Source organism: Pseudopipra pipra, chromosome 9, assembly GCF_036250125.1.
Source record: "Pseudopipra pipra isolate bDixPip1 chromosome 9, bDixPip1.hap1, whole genome shotgun sequence".
Taxonomy (NCBI): Eukaryota; Metazoa; Chordata; class Aves; order Passeriformes; family Pipridae; genus Pseudopipra; species Pseudopipra pipra.
Window position 1 is genome coordinate 23,230,965 of NC_087557.1, and position 24,660 is coordinate 23,255,624.

A 24,660-nucleotide genomic window follows, 5' to 3' on the forward strand; every position below is an offset into this window, starting at 1 on the left:
GAAGACTGAAAAGAATGAAGTTGATCAGCCATTCCAGCAGGAATGCCTGCAATTCAACAGCACACTTTTAGTCCAAAGCAGGATGTTTCAGTATCTTTAATGGGGTTATTGATGCAGTAATTTCTGTAAACTAGTTTCCTGCACTTTGCCATTTTATAAGAGTTCAACATAAACCCAATGATGATGATCATTGCAACCAATACACTGCTCATACAGGCTAATAACAATCAGTTATTCTTTATTAGAACTCTAAATAGATCAGAGCTTAGAAACTCTTTTTTTCCCTTCACTCAAACATGGATTTTTAGGAAGAGATGCCACAAGTAACTATAGCCAGTGGCTTAGAAAGCCCTCTGATCTGATGTTGTGCAGTATCAGGAAAAAAAACCAACAGTGTTTTGAGCTACTCACAAAATCTGAACTTACCTTCCCACAAGCTCTGCAATGGTGCCTTCTTTTGGTGAATGTAAATCTGGCCTCACATTTCATACAGTTTGGTGCTTGAGAATCTGGAACCCACACTGGAGCCACCTCACCCAAAGTCGTAAAAGGCTTTCTGGCTGGAGCTCCAAACTGACCAGCTCTGAGATCATTATCTGGACTATCTGGGGCTACTGCAAGGCACGAACTATTAGAGACTCCAGATTCATACTCATCCAAATGTTCCCCATTAGTACCAGTACCAGAGGCATTTGAAGATGTTTCACCAGGAAACGTGTCTGCTGTATCCCCTAACTGTGTCTTACCAAAGACATTTTTGTTTTTACTATTACCTCCACAATTTGGGGGAATAAGATCATTTTGTAAGTGGTCCGACAATGGCTTCGGAATCTGCAGTTTCAGATTTGTAGGCTGTTTAGGTCTTGCACCACCAAAAGGAACACTGATATATTGCAGATTAGTCACTGGTTTTGGTGAAGTTTGCCCTTGCATGGATGAAACCTGACTGCAAAGATTATGTAAATAATTTTTCTTTATGTGGTCACCAGTGCTGTTTAAAATAAGACCACTCCCTTCTGTGGTCTCATTTCCCCTCTGTTCATAAACATTAGTGTAACATTCTGACTTGCTCTCCTCAATCTCCTTTTCCTCTGTTACCGAGTCTTCCTTGGAGGGTAAAGTCTTTGGAACATGAGCAACAACTGGGTTCTGCATTCCATAGGAATCACAACCATTAGACAGAGAGCTTGCTGCTGATGTAGCCATCACATCAGAGAGACTGGGCCCTTCAAGCTCGTCTATACCAGTCCCCTTTAAGTCTATGCCTGCCTCCATCGCCCCATCTCCACCTTCTTTGCTATTACCACATGCATCATCAGGCTGTTTGGTCTGCAAAGGTCTTTCATTCTCTCCTAGAGTTTGCTTATTGTTCATCTCATTCAACTTTGTCAGTTCCCAATTAGTCATCTCCTGAGATTCAGGGTAACATTCTGCCGTGCCGAGCAATTCCGTTGTGCCGAGGTTTTTATCACATTCAATGACTTCGCTTTCAGTGGCACCAACATCCTCAGGGCCAAACTGCTCTGCAACACATTCCTTGTGATTGCCACTTCCAGCCACATTAGGCTGACAGGTTTCAGCGAGCCCAGACAGGCGAGACTGTAGCTGCTGGGTTGTTTCCTGTTCTACAATTAAGCTTCCATTACTGGAACCAGGAGAAGAGTTTTTAGCTTCTAGATCCGTTCTCTGAGGAATGGCTTTACTAGTAAAATTTTCAACTGATACACAGTTTTCTTGCATTTTAACAGTACCATCAACTGGCCTCTGTAAGAGAGTCACTGCATTGATCCCTGCAGTTGTAGCTTCTGAAAACAGTGAATCCTTACTCATATTAAAATCATCCTTTAATCGAGAGGAGGGGCATGCGATGCTCAGGCTTTCAGATGAAGCATTAACCAAAGGACTTGCAGAGTCATCTTCAGTGCATGGCCTGTTTACTTGCTTTTCAGTATCTGTATCCTTTTCCATGGATCCATTTACAGTAACACTCAACTGGTCACTCTGTCGGTTCTCATTATCCAGTGTAAAGCCAATAGTGTCCATTAGGGACTCACTGTTGTAATTTTCACAATCCAGCAAATCTCCACTTTGTAGTGTTCTGTCACAGTTGTGCATGACTGCCACCACTAGCACATTTTTCTCCTCTGGCAAGCAAGCTGTATTCCCACATTTCTTTTCCCCTGTTTCCACAGTGTGACACTGATCATCACGATTACTGTTTCTTTTAATCAACTGATCGTCTGCTGCTGCCTGATCATCAATCCACATGGCTGGGGTCTCTGGGCTTATGCCAAAATCCTTCCCATTAGCACAGTGGTCCCCTCCTCCTGTTGGTGTAGTCGCTGAATGGGACAAGGAGAAAGCCTTTACTCTCTGCTGACATTCACTAGGAGTTGTAGCTTCATTCACATTGGCCACGGTTGGGTTGAACGACAGGCGGCGAGAAGGCGGATCTAGGATCTGATTCCACTTTGCACCCAGCACGGTAGGTGAGACAGCGGCATCTGGAAAAGGGTTGCAATAAGAGAACTTACTGTGCTGCTGAAGCTACAGGTTCTGTTAATTCTGTTGCATTAGAATGCCCCAAATATAAATGCAGAGATGTCAAAATACGGGCACAATAATAAAACGCGTCTGCCATAACCAACATTTTTGGATCAACCATTAGCAGTGTAATTGCATAATGTTTCCGGAACTCAGGAATTTAGAGCTACATCAATTAGTATCAGGTTGAATTTGCAACTTTAAAGTACTGATTAATGTACTTTAGACAACTAGAAGTGCCTAGAAAGACTCTCACCCCCATAAAATGTTCAACTTCCTTGACAGCACAGAATTAGCAATTAGACTAAGCAAAAAATTTAATCCTTCAAGGATAACTTTCATTATATGATTTATGTGCTCTAATAAAACACTTCTGCAAAAGAAGCTTAAAATAAGTTTTGCCTGATTTGTTTAAAATAAATGATTTAAATATTGCTACTGAGATTCAGCTTCACAAAACCTTTCTTTAAAAGTGTACAGAGCATTTGCTATTAAAAGAGTGAGAGATTTTACAAAAGTAAACAAGATTAATGGAAACAGAAGAGAATACTAAGAAACACTGAAGGCATACCATGCAAAATTAACAGATGTTTTTTGCAAGTTCTGAGATTAATTTGCAACTCAAAACCAAAAAGAGTGTCACAGATCTCTGCCTCTTCAATACTGCTCTCTGTAGAATACATCTGATGTGCATCTACAATCTTGTTCAAAATGACTCACCTTCATTTTGCTCAAATTCATCTAAAACCTTATCGAGGTTATATGCCTCTGCTTGGAAATAGTTCTCCATTTGTCAGGGAACGACCACCAGATCCTTGTCTGAACCTGCCAGAGAACAAATTACAATCAGATACTTAACCTTCAGTCAAGCAGTGTTCCACTACCCAGTGTCCTGATTTAAGGGGAAAAGTCCTTTGGAAATCAAATTTTACATACATTACATACATAAATCAAAAGTATTTTCCAGGAATAAAAATTATTTGTGTGCTTAAACTTGCTTGATTCAGATTAACAACCTCCCCAAACTTGCTCTGGATTTTATTACCTCCAGTCTCTCACATTAATGTGTCTGGCCATCAGAATCACCATAATGGTAAGAGCAAAACTGCTCTGACACCAGTCAGAAAAAACCAGTCTAGAGAACCAGAAAGGCCAACTAACAATCTGAAGACCTGACTTTCAGTTCTGTGCTACCACCAGTTAGCTCATGTGGCTTTGAACAAGTAGTTTAAACTCCCTGTGCTTCTGATTTTTTAATGTATACTAGCCTAGCAGTATTCTGTGTCACTCCTCAATTCCCAGAGATGCTTCAAAGATTCATAGTTGTAAAAGTTGGTAAGGGACTTAATGGGTGTTACTTGAATTGTGCTGGCTCTTAAAATGTCTGCTTTAATAATCCTTGTTTCCCTGAAAGGCAGGCACTGGAAATCTAGAAAAATGCACACAAGTAAATAGTGTCATCAAAACATCATGCTCTCAGGCTACAGAGGAAGACGACAAGGGAGAAATGAAAAAAAAAAAACAAAACAAAATCAAAAACTCAACCCTAAATCATTACATAACTTTCTATCTTCACACAATAAATAACATTTTGCCCTAGCAGTAGGAATAGGGACTTCTTTCTTCCAAAGACTTGTAACAAGACAACATCCAGATTCAGTTTTTCCAAACATTCACTACCAGCAAAGACATTTTCCCTGGGAAATGTGTGCCATAACCTATATACCACAGAGAGACCTTGATTTGATCTGTTCTCTGAACATCACCCAAAACAGCCTTATTCTCTTCAGAGCTGGCTTTCACTGTTGTGAAATAAGGCAGTGGAGGGGGAGAGGGTGAGAACCTTGTTTTGCAGTATGGAGCAGTGTTAGACCAGACAGCTTAATTAAAAACCTGCTCTCTTACAGCACAGATACAACAGACACAACAAACACAGCAGAGAAGTTTCCAGTCTAAAACAATACTTTACCATCTCCACCAGAATACTTGGATTGAGGAAAACATCAACCACCTGTATTTGCATTACTACAGCACTGAATGTGGTTTTGTATTTGTTATGGGCAACAGCTATAATTAGGTTACTGGTACAAAGTTGTGCACCAAAATATCACAAAATGCAGACTTCAAGTTTTTATGGTTGACTTCAAATTTGATAGATGGTTGTTTCAAAGGGTGATCATGATACAACATAAATATATTGCTTTTTAATATAATCAGACTAAATCATGTTATAATCAGATTAAATCACATTTTAAAGATATATACAAGAGTTAATTTTAAAGTAAACCAGTAACTTAAAAGTTGCAAAAAAGCATCAACAGAAACAAGACTATTTTGCAAAAAAAATTCAGAGATAAACTAGATTTCTCAGCTTACAAACTCCCAGATTTGTCCTCTGATCTGGGATTTTAGATAACTCCTGCAGAGAAAATAGATGCATGCCCATATAATTTACATGATGCACAGGTTATAACACAAGCAATGGAAAAGCTGGGCACCTTGATCACAGGCTGCATTTCAGAAGTCTCAAAAAGACTGTTTTGTACAAAATACCATATAATTTCACATCAATTTATAACGTATTTCATTTACATTATAATAACATTCCTGCCTAGCAAACAATTGATGAAGACATGAATAATTATTCCTAGGCAATGTCCTACCACTGAGGTCAGTGATGTGAAGAGTATTTGTCAGTGAAGCACTGCAGGATTGAAAAACGTCACACAAAATTTTTGTGTTCGTGAGTTCCAGCTGAACAGAGAAAAGACCTTTTATATCACCATTGTTATTTCACTTACTGATGTACCAGGATATATGGAGAACCTTTTATTTTTAAACTCACAGTCACTAAGCTGACAGCCACACTAAATGAGATCTCATTGTCTGCACAAGGAGGTATTGCTCAGAAAAGGTCAGCTGCAAATCTTCAGGTCTAACATCTAAAATTATTATCATTACATTAAAGAACACAACAATCCCAGAAGCTTTTCTAGAAATTTCTGTCCAAGGGCAAAACACACTGCCAAAGCCACAGAAGTCCTTAATGCCCTCTGTCTGACAGAAAAGGAGGACAAGTCCTTGTGTTCGAACAGATCCCAGCGACGTTTCCTGATTATACATTGTCAGCAACTCATTTTTTTGCCAGTTGAAGATCTAATGCTTCAGCTCTCCACAGCCAGCAACTCAAGATCAAAACACAAAATAAAATGCTCTAACACAGCATGCTGTAATAATTAGGTAGCTGTTTTCCCTGTGCTTTATAATTTAATTTTATTTTTAATATTTTTGCGAAATACCTAACATAAAGAAAAAGAAGCATATTCCTTTACAGGTCTTTTGAAACTTTTGACTGCAACCCACAGGTGCCACTATAAAGACTCCTGGAATTATTCTAGTCCCAAAGTTCCTCTTAGTACAAAGGTTGAAATGACATTTTTAAAAGATCCTTAATAGTTGTATAAGTTGTACTCTGCAGTATTGCTCATCTATTCTAAGTCATAGCATGGAGAGAAGCTCAGGAGCAAACACACAACTCAAAGGGAGAATAAAACTGAGAGTAAATCAGGAAGAAATTTCAGTGGCAACTGTAGCTGCAAGCTGCCAAAAAGGAGACACTTCCTAAGTTAGTATATATTGGGATGAACAACATGAAGGAGAGGATATTGTGCCAGTGCAAGGAGAAGGAGACATAAACTACCAATGAGTGAAAAGCATAAGATGGTTTTTCAAAAATACAGTCCTCCATGCAAAGATTTGGCAGAACAGACTAACTACAGGCAAAAAAACCCATTAAATATTAAAGTTATATATTTTATTTTAACTGTGTGTACAAAAAAAGATTAATACAATGGTACCATCCACTGGTATAGTCAGTTCAGAACCCAAGACCACTTGTTACCCATTGCAGAATTATCTTCTGTCTTCCAGGGCAAAAAGCAGATTAAAACATGCAGCCTGTCAGATCAGATTATTTTCAAGCTCCTGTTGGATCACAGATCATGCATAATTCAGAAACTCTGTGTTTTACTTATCAATTTCTTCATACAACAGCATGGGCTTATCACCACCTTCTTTCCTAAAACTTAAGTATTTATGTTTTATGAAGTTTACATGCTCTGCTGTCCCCTGATGTCTAAGTACAAAGGTGCATGTCCCAGAATGTCTGTGTCATATGTACCCAGAATCACCACCCTCATCACCACTGCACTCAGACATAAAGCAAACTTTAGCTGAATAGTGGGGAGGGAAGGAGACAGAAATAAAGGACAGAAAAACCTTCCTTAAAATTAGATGCTTTTCTGAACAGGCTTGACCTTAGAGACTGCCTCAGATATCCCACATGCCAGCTCCTTCTTGAGGAATGAGCTGTACCAAGAGACTGGCCTTGTGTTGCACCTGCAAAGCAGCAAGAATCAGATTTGTTTTGGTCTCTGTGATAAGGAATTATGTAACCCACGATGTTCCACACTGCACATCCTAAACTACCCGCAGGATTTTTTCACCACAGGAACCGACAGCCCTAAGTCTTTCAAATTGTCTTCAACAGTGGATGACCAGCACACAATTACATTAAAACTTTATAATAAAAAATGCACCAAAGGAAATAATATCAACATACAACTACGAGCCTCACAGCAAAGGCCTAAAAATCAGAGAGTATGTACAGAAGCAGAATAAGATCTCAGGATTTTCTATCATGCTGTCCTGTGGAGCCTACTCTTGCAATATGAAACTGTGAACCTACATGTTTCAGTAATCTCTTACTAAACAAAATGTTCAAATAGTTTATTACAGTCCTCAACAACAGTATACATGAAAAGCTCCTAAGATGGAAGTCACAAGGGATATGATCAAACGGAAACCAAACATTGCTTTTTCTTCCTGATAAAAATCAGATAGCCAGAAAATGTCATTTTCCCACAGCATGACCACGTGGAACTACAGATCAACTGGGCAAACTAATTTATTAGGTCTGGTACTCCTAAAGACTTCCTTCAATCCCAAGAAACAATAGTCAAGTCCAAACATTGTTCCAGCTCCCTTTGGTGATCTGTGTATTACCTGCCCTTGCAGGGAAGCAGCCAAGCACCTTTGCTGTGAAGAACACTTTGTTCAGAGTCCAGGAATAGCTGTATTTTTAACTGATGAGATCTGTCTACAGCACAGGCTGAGCAAGAAGACTTTGCCCACCTCCCCCCCTCCCAAACAGAAGAAGACACAATCTTTGCACTAAAACAAGGCAATTACTCTCAGTAAAAAACAAAATAACAAAATGTTAAAAATACTCCATCATTGTCTATATGAGATACATCCACACATAAATTCTATGTATATAAACATATATCCATAAGAATACAATAACCCCCTGTGTATTTCAGGTACATAATGAAGCATTATATTCTAAAGCAGAACTTGCCTCTTACCTTTTTCTCTTACACATATGTTAGGAAATGAATGCCCCCCTGCCTCCTCATGGTGACTGCAGCACAACCAGCCAGCTCTGCTGAATTGGGGTGTTCTACTTGATCCTAGAAAGAAAATACAAATGTGTATTTTATGATTGGCAATTCCACCACAAACCATGCTTTTTTCAACACATGACTGCAGTCAGCACAGGCACATTTGCCAAATGCTGCAAGTTTCCAAGGATCTGGATTAGGTTTGCAGCTTTAAATTCAGGGATCTGTGCACTATGCCACTATTGCTCTCCAATAGTCTGGTGAAAAATGTTGCTAATAAACCCCACATTGCTGCCTACCTACTATTATTCTTCACTTAACTGTAAATCCTCAGAGTAAGGCAGCAACTCCAACTGTCCTTGCATTCCTGATGACCTTGACTGTAACAATTTATAAACCAGACTCTGAAATTAATTATATTACACTACAATAGGCCTTCCAAAAATAAAGAGCTAGTAGCTTTGATACTCAACAAAAATTCACAGCCCTCTGAATTCTGTAAACTGTATTCATCAGCTTCCCACTGATTTTGTTAGAGCTAAACAACTGGTTTTTGTCTTCAAATTATTTCCCCTACAATCTTAGGCTCCCTTCATTTCCTAAAGGCTTCTTCTCACAAAAAATACAACAGCATCAACATTCAGTAGCAGGGAAGACCAAAAAAAAGGTCTTCAGAAGAAACTGTTTTGCTCTCCTAACTACAGCATTTCTGTAGGTCAGGTGCTCATTTTCACAGGCTGCATCTTAACAGTCAGCATAGCTCAAAAATCCCACACAGCCACGGGCAGAGAAAACAGACTGAGCTTATAACAAAAAGTGCAACAAGGAGTAAGATAAGTTAAATTCATGTGTTAAGGTTTGCTGGTGCTGGCATTTTGACCTGTTAGGTAGTTGAAATATTTATTAGTGCTCTGATGAAGCTGCAGCACGTTAGAAAAAAATCTTAAACCTCCAGCAAAATGAACAGAATTAAAAATAAAAAAAAAATCAGTTCTCCATGTATGAAAGCAATATTGAATGTTACACTACAATTTTCCCAGGGTTGTTTATTATTCTTTTCAGAAATAAGCTACAGTAATAATTCCAGGAAACTAATGAACTGAACAGTAACACTCTGAGTAGTACTGTTTCCAAACTCAGAATCCCACAGCTTTGGATGCCAAGAGAACTCTTCCTGTATACAATTTCTGATGCTATATATATACTTCCACCTCTATAAACTAAGATAAATTTTGGATATTTGAGAAATAGTAGATATTATCTTATTACAATGTTCTTCTACAGGCTTCCTATGCATGCAAAAATGGAGTGAAGGAAATTTAATTCCACTGAAAGGCTTCAGAGTAAGTTTTTTCAAGGCCTGTCATGTAGTGTGGCAGTGGGGAAGGTTCTCTGTACCACCACCATGGCCTCTCCTCTCGTGGAGGAAAATGATTCAGTTTGCATGACCCCTTTGAAAAGACAGATCAATTAATGACAATTCTGCCTGGGATTTATGACAAGGCCTGTCAGCTGCGTCCCGAACACTGGACACATTTCACACGAACCAGTCACACATTAACCACAAAGTTCAACCTCCCCCGATCAGAAACGGATCAGACCCGGCAACCCCCAGCTGAACCTGTGCTGACACCAGTGCCCTGAGCCACCAAGCCTTCTAGGCAGTGATACTCAGGGCAACAGTGCAGCTTTATTATTCATTGTTTTCATCCTGCTCCGCTCTCCTTGTTCCATTCTTCTCAGGTAATGACTTTTTTGTCCGTAACCATTCTGCACAGAAGAACACAGATCTAATCAATGGCTCCCAGTCTCCAAAGCAAGCTTGGAAGAGCTATTACCTGGAGGTCCTGGAGCTTTTTGTTTACAGTTCAACATTTACTCTCAGTAGCCATTTTCCCTTCCAAAGATCAATGCAAAAATCAAAGCAAGCTTACAGATATGAATGTAATATGTTTAAACAAAAAGCAATTAAAAAAAAAAAAGTAAATTATAACGTATGGGTTTCATGAAAAAGCAAAACAAGTTGGCAACAGACACAAACTATTTTTTCAGTAAGAATTTAATGTAAGAGAAGTATATTTAAATAAAAACCTGGCACAAAAAGAATAACTACAAATGAGAGTCAAGAATACTCACAACAACATATAACCTCAGGATTATTAGGTTTTTCACGAATCTCACACACACTGCTAAAAAAGGGGTTCCATCGCACCTGAAAAAAAATACACACATTTCCACCTAAAATTTATGGGCCCACTGAGACATCATTGCAAAGGGAGGAGGCCCAGTATCTCTGCTGGCCCAGTTTGCTGCTTTGAGCAGTTGAGTGTCTTATCTATTCTGCTTGTGGTTGCTGAACATCTCTGTCTCCTGCCCTACAGTGGCATCACTCAGGTGCTGCTCTGGTTATACCCTCCATGTCTGATTTCCCTCAGGAACTCCAAGAAGGCAACTACCAATTACTGCAAAAGCAAAACAGAAATTGAAGAGAAATTTGACAAGCTGAGACGTGCACAGAATAAAAAAGTGATGAAGAAGAGAAGCAAAGAACTCTGAGAGTATAAAATTAGAAATATCTTCCACAAAAAAAGGAATGTAAAAAATGTTTACAACATTAAATGGAAGTAATCTGAAGTAGCACAAATTGGAATAGTTTATAATAAATGGAAAGAGACTGAAAAAGAAGCAATTCTGATACTATGTTAAAATATATAATGCAGAAAATGCTCAAAGCTTGAAGAGATGCTAAAAAATGCTTCCATCTACTGGCAAAGATCCAACTCCTAACTACACCAGAGATCCTCTATAACGTGCTACCGGGGAGAAGATGTCTTTGAGTAGGCAGGGAGACATTTGCAGCCATTTTAAGGCACTTTATTACGGTTAGATTAGTTGAACTAGGCATTATCTCTAACGCAAACCCACATTTCAATGCCGATATCTTTACTTCATCCCTTGTCTACACCCTGAAATATCAGATGGGAGATTCAGAGACTCCGGACATGGACGTGCTCAGGGCCCAACTCTGCAGGAATACAAACTGCAATAAGAAATCCCATAGCAAAGGGTTCCATCAACAGGAAATCAGAGTCCTTAAACAAGAGGGGAAACAGGACACACATCAGTTATACAACATAAATCACTTTATCTGATCAATTACTCTGGAAGCTACATCTTCACAAGTGGAAAAGTTGGGGGTTCTTCACTCAAGTGATGTAATGCTTGCAATAATGGCAATTTACCACACCCCCAACAATATTGTCCCAAAATGTGGAGCTCTTTCTACCTAGTGTGTGCCAAAACAAAGGTTATTAAGCGTTATAGAGTGTTATAAAGAGTTTGTGACACAGCAGTACCAATATCTGTCACACACATGAAAATGCCTGCAATGGTAAGGACTTCAGATTAGGCCCCAAATGAAACATTTCAAAATGCAGTGTTCTATTAATAATCAAAGCAGCAGTCATGCAATGCAACCAGAGAAGAGAATGATAGTTTTCAAAATTCTAATTTATTAAAGGATACTCAGCAAATGACAACAGAATTTTTTAAAAATACGTGGTCTAAACCACAGCTCAGGATTAGAAAATCCCATCAAAACTCACTACAAACCCATTTCATAAGAAACACTAACAGCAGCAGCAAGAGATAAAATGTAACAAATATAAACAAGATACGATTGTTGCTAATCCTTTCCCTGCACCAAAAGCTCCAGATGACCAAGTATCCTTCAGCTTTACTTCCCATAATTTGCTGATGTTCCTACTACCCAATGTAAATGCACCAAAGAGCAGACTGGGGCATGACAGGCTATTTCTGTGTAATACAACACTTTGTACCAGCTCACGACCCATGAATGCTGACAAAGATAAACTATTTCAATGTTGCATTGAATTGTCTTTTTTTCCAATCAACTGAGCAAACAGAGCTGGACAATGCCTAAAGCAGAACAGTCTCTCTAACGATTTCACTGATATTTACATCTTGTGCCTTGACTTTTCCCCACGCCATTTTAAAGCCATTATTTCACTTTTGTCTCTAGCCAAGTTTCCATAAGGAGACATTCACACACCCTGAGCAGCAGTAAGGCCCTCAAAAGAGCAGCAACTTCAAGGAGGTGCTGCAGGAGACATCGCAGTCAAAAGTAACAGGGGGACACAAAAACTCCAGCAGCATCCTCAACCTTTGTGCTCCAGAAAGTAAGAGCAGCCCAACTGGAAAGGACACCTGCTTTACAGCACTTTACAGTAGAAAATAAATTCCATTTTCTACCCTTTTTACTGTTTCAAGGAGAAACCAATTGATTTGTTTTCTTGACACAACCCCAGCCCTGCCAAGTAGCCTCAGCTGGGCCCTGAGCACCTGGAGACAGGAACCAAGTCCTGCTTATGTAACTGCTTGGGACAGCCTGGAACAGGATCCATCCCTGCTCTTGGGAAGAACAAACAGATAGGTTTACACTGCAATTCTGCCTTCCACGCAAGTTTTTCCAGAGGAATACAGTTGGAAAAAAAATGAGAAAATTCTTTCCTGAGCTTACTCATATGCTCACAGAGGTCACTTCAAAATTTAGTTTATATATCTAAAGTTTCATAACACTTTGCTTCATACAACTCCCAAGTTTAAAATACTGTAAACCACAAAAACCTAATGCATTAAACATAAATTTAATATGAAATCATGTTTCTTAATTTGTGCATGGATTCCATGTAATATCATCAATGTAACAACGTACATTTTTAAAAAACATCAATCCATTTAACATACTGATCTGAAGCTGTTACTTCCTTTTTTTCAAATACAAATGAAACATACAGAATAAGTAGGTTTATGGGGTGAATTTTTATGTTTCTATATTTGAGAAACAAGAGCTTGACTATAGTGTTTAACAGATTTGAAGAATAAAATTATTTAAAGCCACATGCAATGTATCTCAGAGTGGATCAATCCTGTACTCTAATACTTTGTGAATTTTTCTTCTTTCTAATGTAGGGTAGAAACAAGAATGAAACCCAAATAGACTCAACATTATTTCAGATGTTCCTTAGATTTGTGCAATAAGGTCCCCTAGAATCAGTAATTAAAAGCCTCCCACTGCCAAGGATCTGGTCTTTTTATAAAGGGGCCGATACCTGTGGGTGCTGTGAACAAAATCTCTATCTGATAATAAAACCAGAACTGCCAACACAACCAGAATGGGACAGATGAGAAGGACAATGGGCAAAAAGGGAAACTGCTTTGCTACCATTTACCAGCCCATCAATTCCAGTTGTACCCACTGGGGAGAGAAGCTGCCAGAAGTGACACAATTTATGCCCTCAGCTGCTCTTTAGAGAAAGGACAAGCTGAACAGAAAAACTCTCTGGAAGTCCACAGTCCCTTTCTACTGAAGAGCATCAGTCAGCTACTAAAGCCACCTTTATCAGCACACTGCAGTTTCCAACAGCACAGTGGTCATTTCTGCTCATCTGACAACAGAGTTCTAAAATCTTACACACATTTTAAAGAAATATCGTAATTATAGACAGTAAACAGTTACTATTCCTCAAATCCTACATTATGTAGAGCTGGATTACCACGCATCCCTGAAAATAAGTTTTCAGAGATCTATGGGGTTTTGTCTCATATTCCCTTCAACCTGAAATTATCTGAAAGTAAGTAACTTTTAATTGCCACTTTGTGTTGACCCTTCTATTCATACTCCACCAAGCACATTATAAAACATCGTTGTCAGTGTAGCAAAGTTCACTCCCAGGTTTGTGATCATGATCTCACATCACCGCTGATGTTCACAGTGTCTCAAATCATCTGTAACTTGTAACTCACTCCATACAACTCAATAATCCATGGCAACACTGTGTACTGAAACTGCTACTTCTGAGCATCATTCCCATCTCTGCTGAGGTCCATTAACACGCTTTTACCAGTGCTGAAGGGACTGAGCACTAACCAACAGAAACGGTGAGTAACTTGCATTTAGGTTCACTGCAAAGCCTTTTTCTTTCCCCTGATATATTGTACCACTAGAGCAATCAGGACATTTACCTGAAATTTATGTTAGACTCAAGGAAGTTTCAGCTATAATACTAAGTGCCCATAATTCTGTATCATTGCTGGCAGTCACAGGAAATAAAGGCTTAACAGATAAAAATCAAAAACATCTGAAGGCATTTATTATTAATGAGTTATGAGTATTAACACAGTTATCAGAAATCTTACAGAGGTCTAGGAACACCAAATTCTCCTAAACTCAGATGCAACATTTCTCACATAGATCAAAACTGAGAAACCCCTGATTCTTTTGTCCACTGATGCGGTGGTTGATTCTGCTCAGCCATGACTCCCTACCTCTTTACCCCTCCTTAGACTGTGCCATACTCCTGTTTTCTTCATCTGTCTGTCTTCTTTTCCCCTCTTGCATTCCCTTCTCATTCACTTCTTCCTGCCCATGCTTCCTTCTTCCTCTGATTAAAAAAAAATGAGAAACCCCATGTGTTAACATTACTGTTCAGAGCCACCGGTGTTTGTAAACATACCAGTCGTAAACAACCTTATTAACCACATCATATTATTCCTCATGTCTAGGAACAGTGAGAGCAAAACCAATAGCAATGGTGATGCCTCCACTTTGCAAACAGAAATTAGTCTTTAGACCAAATGGATATCAAAAAGGAAAAAAAAAACCCACGTGGTCGAAATAACAGCTGAATCCTAAGACACTGTTGTAACTGTCAACCTACCTCCTGCCCATCCTCATCATTATTCACCATCATCATGGCTCCTTCACAAACTCATGTAAACCCTCAGTCTTTCAGCCTGTGAAATGCAATTTTTGACACATAATTCAACACAGTATTCAACATCCAGGATCAGCACAGCTACTCACTTCCCTCAAGCATTTATGCTTGAAACCTCTAGTTAAGACATGTTTTGTTGAATACATAGGAGGCACAACTATATATTTCCTCAAAGCAGAACGTACAACAGCATTTAAAAGCCATCTGTACAGAATCAAGTTTAATAAGTAAACAAACAAACAAACAAAAATTAAAATACAGCCAAAAGGAGTACTGTAGGAAAAGAATAGGGGAAAAAACCACCACACATACAGGTCTCTATTGCCCATGAGTCTCAGAAGCAATTTCTAATTGCCAACCACAGTAAACCCCAGGTTCACTCTACAGGAGTATAAAAAAAAAAAAATCTATGTGCAAATTCCAGAGATAGGTTAAAATGCATTTTATGGGTGACTTGTTAAGTGAAACTAAGGTAAATACAATATAGAGGCTATTAAACCAGTACACTAGTATAATTACTGGAAGCATAAAAGCACAAAGGCAGACTGGTGCTTAAGTAACAACCTTTTAAAGTTACATTTATAAGAGTCAAGAACTGTGAAACACATGAAGTACACTGGGGTTTTATTCTGCCTTCATCATTTATACAAAAACTCAGTATGAAATTACTACAATCAGTGCAATTTGATGTTTCAGCTAAGAGGCTGCTTCAATATATATGTTATTTAAAGTAATTCGCTAATAATATAACCTAAGAAGTGGGCCTTGCACATACTTTCAAGTTCCCCGAATAAGGGATCATTAAAATACTCATTTTGAATTAACCAATAGAGCACTCACAATATACCTTTGTGACATGATGACAACCAATGTGCTCTGAAAAACTATCAGTGTGACTGGCAAACAGAAACAGTAGCTGTGTACTGAAGTATAAACCCCCAAAAGGGTCTAAATGGGATACCTGTGCCTTTCTCTAAAAACCCAAGTCTCAGGAGCAAGCCATTTGCAATCTACAGCCTGTATTTCCAAGCTATAGCATGTACTTCCACAGTAACACAGGAGAATGTGCTATTTCCAAAAGACTGGTAGATAAATGAAAAAAAAATTAATATACAAAGAGGGAACTTTCCTCTTACATTATCTCAACTCATATGAAATGTTCATTTATCTGCATTACAGTGTAGATAGGGAATAAAAAATTACACTGACATTACTGGTTTGCTGGGTATATTTTAACCATGTAACTTTTGTTTCTCCTCCAGCCTACAAAGAGAACTCAGCGTTCACAGCCTCAGTAACACAAATAAGAGGACTTACACAGTGGTTAAATGTTCAGATGCTATCACTTCTCAAGTGTTGCATCTTTAATCTCCTACAGAAAATAGGATTATGGGATCATATTGTTCACTTACTATTCTCTATGCTCATATTTAAAATATATATATGTGTCATGAAAAATAGCATTTACACAGTAAAGACAAATCCAAAGGACTGTCCTCTGAGGGAAAAGCAAGCTGCTATATGTATTTTAGCAGCAACCTGCTGGGCAATCAGTACCCACACAGCTCTGGAAAAAAACCCCAGAATTACAGTGTTATATGAGAAAGATGGGATTAAATGCAGAGGGGAAAGCAAGGGAAAAGATACTATGGGGCAAAAAGGATTTACATCTACAGGAAAACAAGATTCCTTCAGTCCACTGATGGTAGAAAAAATGCTTACTAATAAAGTATCTCAAAGGCCTTTGGTACATAAAACATAGGATATGATTTAGACTATAAACTCATTCAACTCATCTTCCAATTGGAAACAAAACACAGTTCTCTCCATCTCCAGATTGTGTAAGAATTTCCCTGCTACTTACAAACTCTTTCACAAACTCTAAGGAATCACAAATGAAAAATAAGTCCCAGCCAGCAGAAATGAATCTGGACTTTAGATTCCCCAGTTTCACCTGGAGTGATGGGAGGTCCTTTATCCCTGGACCAGCACACTGCACTGGCTCAATCCAAGAACCACTGAACACTTCAGAGAATCACCTTAACCAAACCCAGTTCTCCATCCTCAGTACTGCAGGATGTCAGGCAACACACTCCTTGGACCTGTGATGTCCTCAAAAGGCAGGTAGGCATTATCCCTACTCAACAGCTGGTGGGAGTGGTGACACACAGGATACACTTTTCTCTCTCATATCATGCTCATTTAAGAAATCTCCAGCACAGACATCCACCCCTCTTCTGCACAGACCACTGAGGTCCACCTGCCTTTGCTCCTCTAGCACACCTGGAGGAAAAAGTGTGCACCTCTTCAGCACTGCACTTCCCAACCTGGGACAGAAACATTTTGGTGAAATTGATATGCAAAGCTCAGAGCTGCAGAACTTGATGAAGGAATACAAACTGAGTTCTGTCAGGCACGTTGGGCAGATGACAGGAGCAGGGATTACCTGTCACCCTCCCACACATCACAGAAGTCTCATCTCAGAGATAGAGGATGTGAGGCACACCCAAGGTCACAATGAGGTCTGAGCACCACAGACCAGAGGAACCCACATCACCAGAAACCAACCCATATTTTACTATTTAGGACACCATTCTTCAACCTTGCTCTTAAAATCTGACCATTGAAAAAAAGGAGAAAGGGGAAAAAAAATCAAAAAGTTGTTGAAGAAGAAAAGGATACAGATGAGAAAAGTTTCATTGATTAGGTTAAAGGAAATGTAAGAAAAGTACAATTAATAACTAAGAAACAAAACCCTCACAAATCTGAAAATATCTACAACTTTTGTCCTGTAGTATCTTACAAAATTCCAATAATCTGACTGGCCAACTGATCAAGCAATAAATTTTATGCATATTCATATGACTTGCCAATTCTTGAATTTATAACAACTATATGCACTATAAATTCATAGTTTCATAGTTTCAAATGGCTTGGCCTTTATTTTAGTGTTCCTAAATCAATCTTCTAGATCTCACTTGGAGTGCAAACAGGTAAGTCAACGTGTACACTGAGTTCAAAGCAGAGTTTTGACACAACAAAACTGAATGTGGAAACAGAAAAGCTCCTCTAATAGTCGGTGTCATTCCAGATAAAGAAGCTGTTCTGCGATTCAGAAAGCTCTTTGATCTTCTTCTTACACTGAACATTTACCAACTCCTTTTAAATGCATCAGACTACTTTTTGGGAAAATGTACCAGTGTATGTTCATCCACTGATAATCTGTTATGAATTTGCTCATGTATTTCACCCATATTACTTCCACAAATAAAATTTTAAACTTACAGTAAAATACAAATGTTGTACTCAGAGCACGTTTGTAAAGTTTGAGTTCTATTATTTATTAAAAAGGCTTCAGTATCTCACAGAAGTAAACAAAACCTTTCCAATTACAGTATTTTTACAAATTGCATGAATGCAGAAGTAAGGCTGGTAAGTGCTACTGGGGCGGTTACAGCACTTCTGTAATTGACAGAGCTCACATGAATCTCTGCTCTAAGTACGGCCTAATTTCAATTTATCACCTGATAAGAAGTGACCTCTGGATTCTCTGTATGCTGGGAAGAGGGAAGGACAGATTCCTCCCAGCTACCACTTCACTAACAACAAAAAGGCACTGAACTGAAGACATGCACTAAACATTTTGCCTTTTTATGCAGGCCCACAACCCCTCTTCAGCAAAATTGAAGTGCAAGAAGTCAGTAAGTGAAATTCACACTGAAACATTACAGTCATTATAGTCAGAATTTGGTATATAGTATTTGTTTTTCAACTCTTACATGGACAAGGGATTTTTTTTCTCAACACAATGAAAGGCTGAAAACACTTACAGCATCTTTGATCGTGCCTAATTCCTCTGTCACTAATGAAAAATAGCTGGGGAAGAGTCCTAAAATAGCTACCAAACTAAATTCTACAACATAGAAGTATTTTCAAACATAGATAATAGCAGAAAAAACAAACAAATACTTTCAGTTTTGTCTGTTATTAGGCTTTAGTGCTTTTTATAACTACTATGAATGTCAGTTCAGCTCCAGTTGGACCGAAAACCAGGGAGAGACTGGTGAAGATCCATTACTGCATTACTTTATAAACAAAGCCATCCCCCAGACCAGGGCTCAGCAGCACTGTCTAAAGAACCAGTTGATGCCTCGAGCCTCCATTAGGGAGCTTTTCACCTTTGTTACTATTTTGGAACCAAACCATAGCAGAAATCCAACAGAAAAAATTTTTAGAAAAATTGTTAAGTGGCAATACCATTTCCAAATGTGAAGTCTGATTATACTTCATTAAGCAATCAATCTTTAAAAAAAAAATAAATCAAACTTCCTTGTTGATATCAAAAAGGGGGGAGGGGGAAGTATAGAATCAGAAGCAAAATCTATACAAGTAGCATGGAGTGCAATTCTTGACAGAAAAACCTGGAGGATCCTAACAGAGCTTACTGGAATTTTTCTAGATCTTCAGAGTATTCCCTTAAACATCTGATACTAAATTGACTCCACTGACTCATAGGTAGATGTGTAGCTTCAGTTGTCATCAAAACATCAGAGATATAAGTAATAATTAACATGTATAGCAATAAGACAAAGATATTGATATATACTCCCTATATATATCAGAGTACAGAATACAGGGGTACAGCCACTACCATTATCTGCAAACAATTCCATATGAAAGTTAGTAATTGCTACTTGAAAATATAGAGATAAACAAAAAAAACAATGCAAGTGGAAATCCGACACTGAAGTCCATGTTTTCATTTGCCCAATGTACACCAGGGACAAAATATGTAAAAAGTTTAATACAGTGACACCAAAACTTCAAACCACAACATATGGTCCAACTGTCACACACACTGACATTTCCAAATTATCATGGAAATTTTACATGGAAGCAAAACAACGGTAAAGTTTCCTGAAGTTCTCTCCTCACTGGCCTTCGTAAGGAACACAACTCTCGCCTTAGTTTATACTCAGACTGAAGATACCACACAAGCTATTCAGAGAGCACTCCAGCTCCACACTTCCAACCTGTAGATTCTCTGTGCTTCAGGGACTCCACACCTGTTTTTCACATAGCTTCTCACTTTTTTTTTACCCTTTTTTTTTACTGTGACAGAACTATGTCTGTGCAAAAGTCAACTGACTGGACTTGCTTCTTTAAGGCACCTCTCACTTGAGCAGATCTGGATGAAAGAATAGGGAAGGAACAATTTACCCAGTGTTGTCACCCATAAGTTCCTGGCCATACACTGTTTGTCTTCAACCTATGTTTTTAAATTAATTAGATTTCTCTAGTCATGGCCTTTATGGATTCCCTCTGCCATTCACGTTAAGCCTATTTGATGCTGAGGTTGAAGGGCTGTTATTTCTTGAAGAATAAATACCAATATTACACATCCCTGCTTATCCCTTCTAGTAGTACAACAGTAATATAATTACTGGTGTAATAATCCAGTAATAATCCAGACTGGAATTTTTCACTGAAAGAATATAAACTCAGCTTAGAAGTATTTCTCGTATTCCACCTGCCTGCTATGGCAATCTGAATAGTAGCATTCCTAAATATCCCAAATTCTGCATGTGTGTGATACAAAAGGGAGAAAACATCATAAAACACATTCAGAAAACAAATACCTGTCACAGTCAAAAGCACTGAGTGTGGTATTCCATCAATCCCAACGAAAATGTCCTGGGACCTGCAATGTCTTGCAATTTTCTCTAGAAACTAACATTTAAAAGAGTGACAGAGTTTAACAACCTAAGTATGACACTCATACTCATTCCTTCCCACAAACACTAGCTGAGAAATACATTCATTAAGATTTAACTGAGCAACTTAAAATCTACAAATGTGCAATGTCTAAAAAGAATCTTCAGAGCCAAATCTAAAAAAAGAAATTGTGCTGTCCTTTTGTTTCAATTAAGTGAAACCCAGTCAAACAAACAGTAAGTAGGAAAGTACTTTAGTTATCTGTAAAAATAAAATAATTTATCTCTATAAAACAAATATGATTCTTTATATATAAATTATATTTGTGTGCATTATGATAATGGCCATTTATTTTTATCACACTGATTTTTCAGTGTGCTAATCTTTTGATAACTATATAGCCTGTTTTGTTCCAGTTAGTAGTCAAAAAAGTTGTATGAATATGTATGCTGAATTCTAATTTTCCTGAATTCTAATTCAAGTAGAAACTACTATGTCAACGAAGGATCCTTGATGTAGCTTTTATAACTTCCCATCCATTTACATTAATTGATATAATTTTCCCAGTGTTACAAGATATAGCCAACACTTAAAGCCAACACAGAAGTAAAAGCTGTTTCTATCACCTAAAACTCGATACTTCCAGTTACTTTGAGCCATTTACTCTTGACTATCTATTTCTTATCGATGCAAAAAGCTTTCTAAACCTACAGTATCATTGCAGGGACACATTTCTCAATGCTTCACAGAAACAACTGCAGGGAAAACCAAACATGTCAGTTCACATTGCTGTCCATTTCAAAGTTCAAGTCTCCTAAAGAATCACAAATAGAACTATAAACAGGCCACCTTTCGATTTCTTCAGTCTTTAATCTCAATCACCTTAAAAAAATAAACAGCAGCCTTTATATAAAACTTTCAAAGCAGCCTATGAATATACTGGTGCCTCACAACAGTGTTCTGGAAAAGGTCACTGATTCATCAGCACAGGGACTGACTGCACTGAAACTATTGTCCCTCAACTGATTTTTGGTCAAGAAAGTCACTTTTATTTGGAAGATTCTTGGCTTAGTGTATCAAAAAGATTTTTCTGATCAACAAAATATTAATACACAAAAATCTATTTTTGGCCAACTTTTATCCAAAAGCAAAACTTCACTCTAATCCTTTACCATAATAATTTCCAGGCAATTTTTTTATAGATAGCCTGTAGAGCCAAAAACCAGCAAGCTGCTTTCTGCTAAAGCTGGCACAGCTAGTGGACAGACTACAATAGACATTAAAAGCTTATCATTCTTTGGCCACAAGTTTTAATACTGCATCTTTGTTCAGTCTCTACCTTTGTTCCCTGAGACAACCACAGTCAGACTTTATGCCAAACTAAAAAAACTGTATTTCATCTCAGCCTTAGCCCCAGGCCTCAGATCCTGAAATGTGTGTCTTTGAAAGTGTTTAATCCCCGGCCTCATAACTGACTCAGAGCTAACACACAAAAACAACACCCACTATCAGGAGTCAGCACTGCAGTTTTGGGGTGGGTTTCTTCCTTTTTCACACACTAAGGGAGGCCCCATAAAGCAAAGAGAACCAATCAGTGTGTCAGAACATGGTAACTCGTACAGTGTGGATCGGGGCTTCAATTAGAGGGAGGCTTCTTTGAAATTTTAGACCCTTCTTCAGCTTCCATTTCAGATTCCCCAAACCTCTGAAGAGATTTTTAATTTTGTCTCTCTTGGGTCAAGGAGACTGTTCTTCTCATTTTGCATCACATGCTGTAACTTTATAAAAAGCAGCACACTGCTGGGTTCAGGCAGTAACAAAGGATTGTGATGTTGTTTCAACCACTGAAGGTATATCTAAAATTTGGATTCGTTCCACGCAATCAAAAATGACTTGCTAATAAAAGTTAATTACAATGTTTTCAGACATTGTGTTGTCAGCTAAATGATGCCCAAAGAAAATATAAGCTTTTATTCAAGTAGAGCATCTTTTTTGTTGTTATTATTATTTTACTTGTTTATACAGGGCTCCTTCTAGTTTTGGATTCTGCCTGGACCCAAAAATTGAGGGCAGCGTTATTCAGAAATTCTAATCTGAGACAACCACGCTTAAATAAATAAGATTCACAGAATTCAGTTAACTTTTAATATTGGAACTGAATGAAAATATGTGTAAAAATTACACCCTCTGAAGAACCTCTGTCATAAAATAATAAGGAATATCTTGTCTATAAATAAACAAGACCGTTAACACGAAAATATAAAGTCTATCAATTTCCATCTGCTACTTGTTTCTCAGCCTGGTTAACGAGATAAAAACAATTCTTGAGCCACCCTCTGCCATAGGCACCTATTTAGCCGTAACATTTATAAGCAAGTAACCAGCCCACCTCTGCAAAAAGTCCGACATGCCAAGAGTGCCAGTTATTCTTAGAGTGAGACATGACCACAATTTCACGTAATTAGAGATGTTATAAAACGCATCCCGCCCGCTCTCCCCATCCCCCTTCACCACTACCACCATTGCAGGAGTGACTTGTTACACATCGCGATGAGCAAGTAACATTCCCTGCCCGGGAGAGAGCGGAGATCAGGCCATAAAAAGGGCACGAGATGCAAACAGGGATCCTCCCCTCGCCGGGCCGGCGGCCGCGGCTGCCCGGGAACAGCCTCGCCCTGCCCCGCGCCGGCACACCGGGGTCCCGAGGGGAGCCAGAGCTCCTTCCCCATCCCCGGGATCGCCGGCGCGGGGAGAAAGGTGCCCCGAGCGAGCGGGTCACCCGACCCGCGCGTCCGGGGACGGAGGGGGAACGGCGGGGAGGGGGCTCAGAGGAGCGGGGCGGCCGGGGAGGGCTGGGGAGCGACCGCTGCCTTCCCCTTGGCGGCGTGCGGGGGACAAGGGCGGCGGGGCGAGGGGGCACCCGGAGCCCCCCGGGCCCGCGGCGCTGTCGGCGACACGGCGGCTCCGCGGAGGCGCCGGAGCCCTCCCCGCCCGCGGGGCCTCGCTGCGGGCGGCAGGGGCCTGGGGAGCGGGGTACCCCGGCCTGCCGGGCCCGGGGGCGGCGGGCCGGGCGGCGCTCACTCACCTCGGGAGGCAGCAGGCGCCGCCGGGCGTGCATGGCGAGGGGGATCCCCCGGGTGCTGCCCCGGGAGCGCGGGGGGCCGGCGCGCCCTCGCCGCCGCCAGCCGGGCTCGCTCGCTGCCTCCGCGGCCAAGGCCGCCGCAGCGCCCGGCAGCAGCGCCCCCTGCCCGGCCCCGGCGGCAGCGCACGGCACTGCGGCACCGCCGGGGAGGCGGCGCGGAGCTGCCGCGCCCCCGCCCCGCGCCGCGGGGTCCGCGCCGGCACCGCCGCCCTCCCCGCGCGGGGTCCCGCCGAGCCCGCGGGACCCGCAGCCAGACAAACACACAGAGACAGACAGACACAGACGGACACAGACAGACACGCAGGGCTGGGGGGCGGCACCGCCGGCAGCCCGGCCGGGGGGCACCCACGCACCACACCGAGGGAGCTGCCCCGCAGGCGGCTGCAGCCGGGGTGTAACGTGACCGTACACGCCCCGGTCAGCAGCACTCGCGGCTGGGAGCCGTCCGCGTGTTATTTCGCCATTTCGCGTCGAGGACCTTCACCCTCGGAGAGGGACACCCTGAGGGGTGCGAGGCACGGGGCCATCCGCTCACAGGCACGTCCAGCCGTCAGCAAAGAGGGTTCCAGAAATTAGAAATAAACGAAAACACGCCACGCCAAACAACAACAAGCAAACGCGCTCGTTCCTCACGCGAGCCACGATGGCGAGCTGACAGGTTATGCCAAACCCTGACTGCGCGCCCGGAGCCTCGCCCGTTCTCTCCAAGAGGAGGCGGCCGCCCATGCCGGGAGCGGGACACTTCCCCGCCTGGCTGCAGGCGCTCGGGAGCTCCAGGAAATGTCACTTCCCGCGCGTGTCTCGGTCCGGCGGGCGCGGGGATTCACAGTGCTAGGCTGCCGTCCCGGACACATCGCGCACCGACAGCCCCTGCCAGGCGCGGGCAGCCTCACCCTTCCCGCAGGAGCGCTCAGAGCCTTAGGAATCCCTCACTCCTCGCCTTAGGACGCCCTTGCCTCAGGAACTCCTGTCCCTCGCATCTGGGACCCTCACCTCGGGA

The 24,660-nt window shown here is 40.6% G+C and overlaps 1 protein-coding gene across 1 annotated transcript in view; it reads right to left on the reverse strand.

Moving 5' to 3' along the window:
- The window catches only part of ZFYVE9 (zinc finger FYVE-type containing 9), a 56,839-nt gene extending 33,082 nt beyond the window's left edge, over positions 1–23,757 (reverse strand). The window contains exons 1-4 of the mRNA XM_064665223.1: positions 23,604–23,757; positions 7,971–8,075; positions 3,265–3,369; positions 427–2,504 (exon numbers count right to left, since the gene is read on the reverse strand). Of these exons, the coding sequence (XP_064521293.1) occupies positions 427–2,504; positions 3,265–3,334 (2,148 nt within the window). The 5' untranslated portion in view covers positions 3,335–3,369; positions 7,971–8,075; positions 23,604–23,757. The remainder of the gene's footprint in view (positions 1–426; positions 2,505–3,264; positions 3,370–7,970; positions 8,076–23,603) is intronic.
- Between the last annotated feature and the right edge of the window lie 903 nt (positions 23,758–24,660).